The sequence below is a fragment of the Nicotiana attenuata genome, unplaced genomic scaffold (assembly GCF_001879085.1).
Source record: "Nicotiana attenuata strain UT unplaced genomic scaffold, NIATTr2, whole genome shotgun sequence".
NCBI classification, from domain to species: Eukaryota; Viridiplantae; Streptophyta; class Magnoliopsida; order Solanales; family Solanaceae; genus Nicotiana; species Nicotiana attenuata.
In genome coordinates this window covers 74,382-86,134 of record NW_017673223.1, presented here as the reverse complement: position 1 = coordinate 86,134, position 11,753 = coordinate 74,382, and the positions used below count along the sequence as shown (strand labels likewise).

Here is an 11,753-nt window from a genome sequence, read left to right as displayed (position 1 = left end):
AACCCTCCATTGTCAAGAATTTCTTCGTTTCTAGGACGTGAACCTATAGCCTTTAAGGATGAATATATCTCATCTCTACCCCAATCCTTGATAGTGTTAGTCTTCTACCAATTTCATCATATGCGCAAATTATTAAAAGTAAAATTAAAGGGAAAAGGGAGAAAAGATGACTTTGAAGAACGATTTAGCTCAAATTATCCTTAGGCAGAGGCCTCAAACAGTATTTTAAAAGGGGGCGTCTAGTGTGGCATTTTACGTGATATGGGATGAAAGATAAGTCTCGATACATAGGACGTAAGCCTCACAAATCCTTAATTTTTTAAATTTATAAATAACAATATAATATAATTACATAAAAAATAAAAATACATTAAAAGCTTATGAAAATTAAAAAGGATTAATGAAACACGTCATAAATAAAATATCTACCATATTTTTATAAGTATAAACATGCAATAGTGGTAAAGCTACTATGAAATATAAATCAAATATGACGTCTTAACTTTTAAAAAAATTAAAAGTCATAACTTCTTAAAAAAACTATCAAAGTATATATTTTACCTCCTTAAAAGTAAATCAATAAGGTTAATCTGTACTAATATAATTCATGAATTTATAAATTTACTTTTAAATAGGAAAATAATAAAAGTTCAATAATTTTGACAAACATAAAACTAAGATAAGAATATCTAGCAAGTAAAGATATAAAGTTTGGCAATTTATATTAGAAAAAAAAAATGTTCAAATAATAGTCACCATCACAATTTTCTCAATTAGCAAATATGCGATACTATAGCTTGTAAATTGAATTACTTTCAATCTTCATATTATTATAGATCAATAGAAATTTAAATATTCATTTGTTAAAGAAATTTGAGGGACAAAATTGCTAATTAAATAATTCAACATATGATTTGCATAGAAATTGTTGGCGAGTCTTGAGCATCAAGTGCTAGGTGTGTTTATGGCGCACGATTGAACGCTTGGGACGTAAGCCCATATGTTAGCCTTAAGGCATTTCGATTGTACCACGCCCGCACACAAGCCTCGAGGCAAATTCCAAAAAAGCCTTTTAAAATATTGGTCCCAAGTTCAAGCATTGAGTAAATCCAAACTAATCCAAAAAGAAAACTCAAACGAAAAGAAAAGAAAAATAAGCAAAACGAAAAGCAAATTCTCCTCCTCAATTTTCATCGCCTTCTTTACGTGTCTTCATCACGCGTGCTCTCTCATTCCATATCCTTTGCTCCTCACATTTTTGCGTCTTAATTCTCCGACGAAGATTCCGATTCAGATTCCGGACAATTCTCGCCGGTAAATACCTCAGACACCGGCGAATTTTATCTTCCCTCGATCGCAATGAATCCCGAGTAGTAAGTTCCATTTATCCTCTTCCTTATCCTTATTCTTTGAATATCGCAATCATTGTTAAAGCATTGAATAAATTTCATGTTGTTTATTTATCTTTTAACATTCAGTGTCGAACTGAGATTCTGTGTTTTAATTAAGATAGGATCCTTATGTATTTAATGTTAGCGAAATTATTTGTGAACCCTAAGTCGTTAGATCACAATTAGCAGCTAACGTTTAGGATTATCTCTTGATTTTCCATTCAATTTTACATCCGTTAATAGCTGTGTTTGTGCACTATCATAAAATGACTAACTAAATCCCCTGATAAATTTGGTGCACAAGGATGGTGGTTGAACATTATAATATAAAATATTAGAGGATGATCTATGAGAAAGTCCATGTACCTTTCATAGGTATATGACTACAACAATTATTACGCCTTAATCCCAAGTTAGTTAGGGTCGGCTGTATCGCTTAGGCAAATCAAGAATTTGAAATTTATGGGCTCCTACATCGATCTCAAGTTGATATAAAGTAATAATTGGGTTCACAAATAAATATTTATAAATATATAGTGGATTCTTAATATATACAATGTTTGTGCAAAAGCTACTAGGTTCACGTGAACCGACATATTGTATTGTAGATCCCCCCCGTCTATATGAATCCTGAATATCATAAATGTTCTATTTGGATCCATAGTGTTTTAATACTCATACTTAAGTATTATCTAACACTAGGAATTCTCTAGTATTTTCTAATGGTTATATCTCTAGTATACTAAGAGTCTTATGGTAAACATAGTCTTCTACTTTGTTTCATCTATGCATATTTTTCAACAACCATTGTTGTTTATCTTTTGCTAGATTTCCCTGGATGGCTAGATTTTTAGATTTTTCAAGATTACTTCTTTCCATGTGAATTTAAGTCTACCTCGTCTTCTTTTAACATCGTCAATCTTCATATTTTCACATTTAAGAATCGGTGCATATGGAGGCCTACGTAACACGTTGCCAAACCATCTCATGCAGCATTTTCTCATTTTAGCCTCTATATGTGCTACTTGACCTTTAATGGTTGTGATCATTTATGATCTTATCTAATATGGTATGACTACACATCCATCCTAATATTCGCATCTCTACGGCACTCATACAGTGGATATGTTTAGATATAGAGGCCCAACATTTGCTTTGAGACAACATTGCTGGGATTACTAATATTCTATAGAATTTGTCTTTCACTTTGGTTGGCATCTTGTGATACCCCTGTGGCACTCCTCCATTTCTACCATCCTACTTTCATCCTATGTGTAACATCTTCATCTATCATTCCATTAATCCATTATCCTAGAATATATAAAGCCTGTATAACTAAATTGTCTTCATTTAGGTACCTTAGTTCCATCTAATCTCATGTTAACTTTATTCCTATGTCACTGGATAAACTTGCAGCGCATGTACTCTGGCCGTACTCCTACTTATCCTAAATAACCTACTTATCCTAAATAACTTACTTTCTGTATTGCTTCTCCGTAAACGAGGTTTTGAGACTTAGTTAGGCAGAATCATAGACTTTGATTCGTACCTCGAAATTGGCTGAAATTGTTTCCATGATATTTTCTCAGATGAATGATAATTTCCGAGTTGTTGTCTTTGGGGGAGGGGGTAAAGTGGTTTAAGTGGGAACCAGTTTGATCTTAGTTCTTGATCCTAGTTCAGCAGAGGTTAGTTAAACTTGGATGATGTGTCACCTAACATAGCCTTAAACTGTATCAGGTGCATTCCAGGGATGAGTAGGAATGAACTAGATTCAATTTAGCGCTGACCCAAATTTAACATATGCCAGAGTTAGTACGTAATTTTTTTGGGTGTTATTTATACGTGTTAACTATGCATGATTAAACATGATAGCATAAGATAGGAATGGATATTGAGGATGCATATACCCATCTGCAGCTAGAGTGGGATTGAGTTGTTGTTGTTTCAGGTTACTTTACCCTATCAAATAGGATAAAATCCTTAAACGTTCTCTTTCTAGAATCCCAGTTATCTTAGTAGTCACATATAACCATACTGCATGCTATAACAACAACAACAACAACAACAAACTCAGTTTGATCCCAACAAGTGGGGTCTGGGGAGGGTAGTCTGTACGCAGACCTTACCCCTACCTAATGCAGGTAGAGAGGCTGTTTCCAATAGACCCTCGGCTCAGGAAGGGCAAGAAGAAGAAGAGGAAAGCAAGGGAGGAAGAAGGATGGAAGATAAAAGAAAAAGGGAGAGATAAAGGATAAGTGGTACCAAATAATAGCAACATGGAATACAATACCTGAGGCGAACAAAACCACATAACATAATAAAAATCTAAAAATATGAAGGGACATGCATAGTACTAAGACTATCGGTGAACAACTATAAACTACCTACTAACCCTCTACCTTAATCCTCGACCTCCACACTCTCCTATCAAGGGTCATGTCCTCAGTGAGCTGAAGCAGCGCCATGTCCTGCCTAATCACCTCTCCCCAATACTTCTTAGGCCTACCTCGACCTCTTCTCAAACTCTCCATGGCCAACCTCTCACACCTCCTAACTGGAGCATCAATGCTTCTTCTCTTAACATGTCCGAACCATCGCAGCCTTGACTCCCGGATCTTGTCCTCCACGGAGGCTACTCCCACTCTGTCCCGGATATCTTCATTCCTAATCCTATCGCTCCTGGTACACCCACACATCCATCTCAACATCCTCATCTCTGCTACTCTCATCTTCTGCACGTGGGAGTTCTTGACTGGCCAACACTCAGCCCCATACAGCATAGCCGGTCGAACCACCACTCTATAAAACTTACCCTTAAGTCTTAGCGGCACATTCCTATCACACAAAACACCGGAAGCGAGCCTCCACTTCATCCATCCCGCTCCAATGCGATGCGCGACATCTTCGTCAATCTCCCCGTTACCCTGGATAATAGACCCGAGATACTTAAAACTCGCTCTCTTGGGGATAACTTGAGCATCAAGCTTAACCTCTACGTCTGCATCATGGGTCCCGTCACTGAACTTGCACTCCAAGTATTCTGTCTTGGTTCTACTCAGTTTGAAACCTTTAGACTCCAAGGTCTGTCTCCAAACCTCCAACCTCGCGTTAACTCCGCTACGCGTCTCGTCAATCAACACTATATCATCGGCAAATAGCATGCACCAAGGCACCTCCCCTTGGATGTGACGCGACAATACATCCATCGCCAAGGCAAATAAAAATGGGCTAAGAGCCGATCCCTGGTGCAACCCCATCACCACAGGGAAATGCTCCGAGTCACCACCCCCAGTCCTCACCCGAGTCTTAGCATCATCATACATATCCTTAATCACACTAACGTACGTTATCGGAACGCCGCTAACCTCAACACCTCCACAGGACCTCCCTCGAAACTTTATCGTATGCTTTCTCAAGGTCAATAAACACCATATGCAAATCCTTCTTCCTCTCCCTATACTTCTCCACTAATCTCCTTACCAGATGAATTGCTTTCGTAGTCGAACGCCACGGCATGAATCCAAACTGATTCTAGGAAATAGACATGCACCTCCTCACCCCTGCCTCCACCACCCTCTCCCANCTACGCGAACTAGGACTTCGCTCTGTAAAAGTTGAACAGCCGTGCCGCAGGCTGCGCCGCACCATGCGGCGCGGTAGTGCATTTTAGCTGCAACTTCATATTTTCAAGTCAGGCACCATTTTACACTGCTGCGCCGCGTCTTGCGGCGCACCATGCGGTGCAGCTGTGCAATTTTCTCAGAGTAAACTTATTTCGTCCTCTTTTAGCATCCGGACTTGGTATACGACCTCCGAACACGATCCCGACTTAACGTATTGGGCTTTTACTCAGACTTCAAAGCTCCGAATTGATCAATTTAGCTCCAAATTAACTTTTGAGCTCAGGATCACTTCCTGCAAGGTATAAAACACGTACTAAGTGCAATTCACTATCATTTGAACTCAAACGCACGTAAAAATGCAGTCATTGGCATGTAATACTACGGCTAAAACACGGGTTTCTAGCCTAACATCATCCTGCCTAATTACCTCTCCCCAATACTTCTTAGGCCTACCTCGACCTCTTCTCAAACCCTCCATGGCCATCCTCTCACACCTCCTAACTGGAGCATCAATGCTTCTTCTCTAACATGTCCGAACCTTCGCAGCCTCGACTCCCGCATCTTGTCCTCCACGGAGGCTACTCCCACTCTGGCCCGAATATCTTCATTCCTAATCCTATCGCTCCTGGTACACCCACACATCCATCTCAACATCCTCATCTCTGCTACTCTCATCTTCTGCACGTGGGAGTTCTTGACTGGCCAACACTCAACCCCATACAGCATAGCCGGTCGAACCACCACTCTATAAAACTTACCCTTAAGTCTTAGCGGCACATTCCTATCACACAAAAACCGGAAGCGAGCCTCCACTTCATCCATCCCGCTCCAATGCGATGCGCGACATCTTCGTCAAATTATCTTTTAAAAGGAGTAATAGGATTAAAATGAAAAGTTAATCAAAATAAGTAGCGCAATATGTTATAGAGACCCTTACTTTAAGTAACTAGCAAGCTAATAAACTGTATGATGATTGCATTTATTGTTCTTTCCTTGCAGTGACTACCTCTTTAAGCTTTTGCTCATTGGTGATTCTGGCGTTGGGAAATCATGTCTTCTTCTGAGGTTTGCGGTAAGTTTTTTTTTTTTAATCATGAAATTAGCTGTACTACTCTAGTATCTCTCTTTCTTTCTTTGTCAAACATAAATGCTGATTTCTTCTGATAAGAAAACAAATGGAGGATCGAAACCATAGGGAGCATGTTGGTCATACACACCACCTTTCCATTTTGTGTTCTTTTTAATTTCCTTCTCCGTTAGCTTTAATCAGTTATTTATGAGCACATTTGTCAAAGGCCAAAGAGAATATAAAAGTGCCAAAACCTGCTGGGGCTTCTAGCACAAAGCTCACTAGAACGTGGGTTTTTGCGAAGAAAGGCACAAAGGAAAAAGTAAATAAATAAATAAATAAGGCTGTAATGCAAGAAAATGTACTTGTGATTAGAAACAACAATTATATGGACATAGTAATTGGAAAAACTACAGTTAGGTGAAATATATGAAGTCAAATTTATGCAAATTAAGTAAAAGAACCATTTTAAATTTCTGATCCTGATGTAAATATTTAGTTTTAACTCTCCAAATCAGGCAAAGGAATAGTTTTTTATACGTGGAAAGTTAATTTCTCGTTTTTAGGTGTAATTTCTTTTGTTTAATTTGATATCTCACTTTCCCTACTATGTTTATACTGTATCGTCGCCCTCTTGATGCTAGAGCTCATGGATGATGAAGCTTGATTACACGCTTTAGCACCTTGGAGTCACATAAACAAGGAGAAGCGCCCAACTTGCGCTATACGTAGCTTCAACGCTTAAACACACTTTAGCCGAGCCTTTTAGAACACCGATGAGCCATTGACTAACACTATTGCTTTAGCCCTTCCCTATTATTTTGCTTTGGCAAGTTTCTTGTTGATCTAATTTATCCACACACACAAAAAATGTTTTCTTATTGATTTGCTTTTTGACTAGGAGAGAAAATCAATAACTGTAAACCTTTTGGGTTGGTTCTGCAACTGTGCTGCTATTATTCCATCTTCCAGTGGCCAATACTTCCAAACTTGGCAGGATTCTTTCCACGTTGCATCTCCTTGAAAATCCTGACTACTTCATGTAATTTTCATACATATTTTTTATAACTACAAAACTCCTTAGAACTCTTATGGAGTTGTTATAATCTGTAGGTGTTCACCTTGATCCATCTTGCAGTATTATCTATTATGATCATTCTTGTTTACTTTGGTAAACTACTTCTGGCATCAATGTTGTCCCTTCTTCCTAAGGCACTAATTCGATACACTTTTCTAGCTTCATTGTTAGAGATTTTTAAGAATGAAATTTTGTTCTTGGATATTCTCGCCTTGCACTGAAAAAGTTACGAGAATATAGGTTATTGAGGTTAAAGTTATCTTTACCTGAATATAGGTCAATGTGGTTAAACTTATCTTCTGCAAATGGCACTGACTGTTTGTCTTTGTATTGCCATCAGGACGACACATACCTGGAAAGTTACATAAGCACTATTGGAGTTGATTTTGTAAGTAAATACCATTGTAGTTGATGAGCTACTTCAGTTATGTATAGTTGGAGTCTTCTGTAATGTTATTCTTCCATCCCATTGTTAAAATACATGTAATTGCTCATTTTACCAAATCTTTTCATGTAGAAAATCCGGACAGTAGAGCAAGATGGGAAGACTATAAAACTTCAGATTGTAAGACTTCACTTGCATTTCTGTTTAAAATTCTTTTATGTTGCTGATTTTCTTTGAGTCATTCTTAACTGGAATAATGATCCTAGTTTTTTTTTTTCTAAATTGACTCCATATAGTGGGATACAGCTGGACAAGAACGCTTTAGGACCATCACTAGCAGCTATTATCGTGGTGCCCATGGCATAATAGTAAGTGTTTTCCCTTAAAGTTTGTCATCAATTGTTATTTGTATCTTTTGATGTGTCTCAATGGCCTCTTGGGTAGGTTGTGTATGATGTGACAGATCAAGAGAGCTTTAATAATGTAAAACAGTGGCTGAGTGAAATTGATCGTTATGCTAGTGACAATGTTAACAAAATTCTTGTCGGGAACAAGTCTGACCTTACTGCAAATAGAGTTGTCTCATATGAAACAGCTAAGGTAAATCCATTTTCCACCATATAGTTGATTCTTTGCTCCAAAACTCAAACTATACTGATTGACCTCTTCGTTCTTAGGCATTTGCTGATGAAATTGGTATTCCATTCTTGGAGACCAGTGCTAAAGATGCTACGAATGTAGAACAAGCTTTCATGGCTATGACTTCTGCTATCAAAAATAGGTAAACACGTACTCATTTCAGATGGCAGTAAACTTTTAATAACCTATGTTGCGCGGACTCTCCAAAATGATGCCGCACCCGTGTCGGATCCTCCAAAAATACACTATTTTTGGAGGATCTGACATGCACCCGGCAACATTTTCGGAGAGTCCGAGCAACATAGTTAATAACCTCTTGTAGCCTTCCTAAGTTGCTCAAGCCTGATCTGTGGCGCTATTTAGGTGCTTTGCACTTTCTATCATCTAATGCCTTCACATAAATTTTGAAGGAGAGACTAACAAATATATACAAGTAAAACTAGTAATTTTTTTACGGGACTAGTTATTAAACTAAAAGTTGGAACGTTTAGGTACAAATTGCCGATAGTAACTAAAATATTGCAGGCCTTAATTGTAGCTTGATTCACAAACTTGTTGAACTGCTTGAGAAATTAAGAGTTGAAAGATTGAAAATTCAGAGTTTAAGCAAATTTAAGAGAGTTAAAGAAAGTTACGAGCTTCTTCTTTTGGTGTGTGTTTTGGGGGGGGGGGGGGGTAGGGGGAGGGGGGGGGGTTAAGGTTTAGTGTTTTTGGAGCTAAAGCGTAATTTTTAGAAGTTAAAATAGAAAGGGGAGAGGGTGTGGGATTCATTTTTTGCCCAATTGGCTAAAAAACTAGCCTTTTCAACTGCTACACTCAACTGTCGGAGATCTGTTGGAACTTTCTTTTTGGTGCAATTGACAGCCCAAACTTCATGAATGAATAATTGGGTGTAATGCCTAATAAAACCTTGTGCGTTAAGGCTGTTGTACACAACCTCATAAGCAATAGAATGAATAAAATGATGTTCCCAGCGAGACTTAGAATTTCATTCTAGCTGAGCTTGCTCTTGGCTTGGCCCTGTTGGTTCACCAGGCTGTTGGCTTACCAAACACTTACCACTGATCCTACCGCCCCCTGGCCAGATACAAAACAAAGGGTTTGGGCCAATTGCGGGCCTTTTCTACATGGTTGGGCTAGTTAGTTTGGGCCAACCAAGTGCAGTTGGTTGGTTATAGGTAGAGTTCAGCTTCATTTTCATGCTATTGAAGGTGTCTTCCAAATGATCTTTTTTGCATTTAAGAGATAAAGTAGTGTCGCTGGTCCTCGTTTTTCTTGCCTCTATTTTTTCTGTCTCTAATGTTCTCCTAAATGCAGGATGGCAAGCCAACCAGCCAATAATTCCACTAAGCCTCCAACCGTGAATATCCGTGGACAGCCAGTGACACAGAGTGGTGGCTGTTGCTCATCTTAGAGTACAAAAATTGTTTGCTACTGTAATATTTGCTTTGCTATATCGTCCTTGTCATGTCTATTGTGCTGATTAAACATTCGTAAAGTTTGCTTTTGTTGCAATATTTTTTTTACTACCTTTATGTTTGTGGAATAGTTTGTAATTGTGAACATGTCAATATTAGCATTATCTGCCGGAGGTGGGGGAAGTGCACAGTTCGCCACTAATTAGAGATTCTTGTTTAAAATGTATTTACTCTTTAGCCAGTGCTTCATAAATTTTTACCTGCACGGACGAAAATACCCCTGTCTGGACATGGGTGCTGGTTAAGTATTAAGGACATGGTGTCCTTAACTTCATGAATGCTGTGTTAATATTAAGGATAAAGTATCCTATATTTGCACCTTCTGTTGTTAAACTTTAGGACATGTGCAGTGTAAATGTTAAGGACATGTCATCCTTAACTTCATATGTGCAGTGTAAATGTTAAGGAGATGTCATCCTTAACTTCATGTGTGGGACGTAATATCTTTAACTTGTATTTGCACCTTCTGTTGTTAAATTTTAGGACTTTATGTCTTTAACTTCATATGTGCAGTGTAAATGTTAAGGACATGGTGTCCTTAACTTCCTGTGTGCAGTATAAATGTTAAGGACATGGTGTCCTTAACTTTATGAGTGTTGTGTAAATATTAAGGACATGATGTCCTTAACTTCATGGATGCTGTGTAAATATTAAGGATAAAGTGTCCTTTATTTGCACCTTCCGTTGTTAAACATTAGGACATCATGTCCTTAATTTCATATGTACAGTGTAAATGTTAAGGATAGGGCGTCCTTAACTTCATGTGTACATTGTAAATGTTAAGGACAACATATCCTTAATATTTATACAACACTCCTGAAGAAAGGGTAAAAACGTCTTTTCGTATTAATTTTAATAGAGTAGTGGCTATTTTTGCTCAGCATTAAAAATACTGGATAAACACTAAATACCATGTTAAAAATTGGTTATCCCACACCATTTCTACGCCGAAATTCCTGTGTTACATTTCCATTTCAGGAGACTGCGCTATTGGTATTGGGCTTTTTTCACTTTTAGCCCGCGCTAGAAACTATTTACATTTAGTTATCGAAAAAGTGTATAAAATTTGTATATAATATACAATGTATATATATACAAAAATATACAACACATATACATATTTTCGTTTATTATTTTGAAAGCGGCTATACAGTGTCAATTTCTTGTTATTATTGGCCCCTCAGCACCTCCTTTATTAGTTTCTGGGTGTGATATTCAGTTTTTTGGTTATTGAAACTAATTCATACTCTTCTTTGGTTATTGAAACTAATTCATACTCTTCTTGAAAAAGAAAAGATAGCAATCTATTATTTTAGCTATTGACAAAAGTACTAATATGTGATTTAACAACCATTTCTACCTTTAAGCAATGAATTAATACAAAACAAGAGCTTATCAGATTTCTTTTTATGACCAAAGAGTTTGTTTTTCAGCTTTAAAACTTGGCCACTAATGGTTCTTTCACTTAAATAGATTACCTAGTGTGAACTGTGAAGCCAAGTTTTGAACTCAAATGTGCACCTAACATAGCAGTAACTAGTAGTACAATGAGTCGGTTGCGTGAATTCAATAGTAGACGCATGTTGGCATTCCAACCTCTGTTCTCCTTTTTTTGTTTTTTTCCGAAGCCTTCTCCTTTCAGGGAGAGCTAATGGGGGTACGTAGAGCTAATGCAGGTATGTGGTTTGTAAGTACTAATAAAATTTATTATTTCGCTATGAGGGAAAGGAGTGGAAAACTATGTGAAGTAAAAGAGAAAAGGCTCTCCGATTCGAAAATAGTGTACATTGTGAAGCCATACATTCTAAGTGGTACAACTTTTGTTATTGAACCAAACCTCGGAGGACATAATATTTTAACATAAAAATGAAAATAAATAAAGAAATATATGGAAAACTTATATCATGTTATTATGTTTTTGAAGTGTGAAACTTATGCGTTAGAACCAAATATAGTTCAATGCACCACAATTTTGGAAAGGCTAGCAAAAGACTAGGGGATATGTAATGAAGATTGATCCATATCTATGATATTCAACTTTCCTCTACGTTGCACATTTACCAAATCCAATCAAATCGTGTGTATTT

The 11,753-nt window shown here is 37.5% G+C and overlaps 1 protein-coding gene across 1 annotated transcript; it reads left to right on the top strand.

Annotated features, from left to right (window-relative positions):
• Positions 1 to 1,106: 1,106 nt before the first annotated feature.
• On the top strand, positions 1,107 to 9,986 carry LOC109215766 (ras-related protein RABD2a-like). The gene is made up of 8 exons (XM_019379874.1): positions 1,107 to 1,373; positions 6,017 to 6,089; positions 7,505 to 7,552; positions 7,682 to 7,729; positions 7,846 to 7,917; positions 7,994 to 8,149; positions 8,227 to 8,330; positions 9,506 to 9,986. The coding sequence occupies exons 1-8, from the start codon at positions 1,360 to 1,362 to the stop codon at positions 9,600 to 9,602; spliced, it is 612 nt and encodes a 203-aa protein (XP_019235419.1). The 5' UTR covers positions 1,107 to 1,359; the 3' UTR covers positions 9,603 to 9,986.
• The last annotated feature ends 1,767 nt before the right edge of the window (positions 9,987 to 11,753 follow it).

Excerpts from the sequence above, each read along its gene's own strand:
- LOC109215766 (XM_019379874.1), top strand. Across the intron at positions 7,553-7,681 it reads GCACTATTGGAGTTGATTTT|AAAATCCGGACAGTAGAGCA; the intron begins GTAAGTAAATAC and ends CTTTTCATGTAG. Across the intron at positions 7,918-7,993 it reads GTGGTGCCCATGGCATAATA|GTTGTGTATGATGTGACAGA; the intron begins GTAAGTGTTTTC and ends CCTCTTGGGTAG.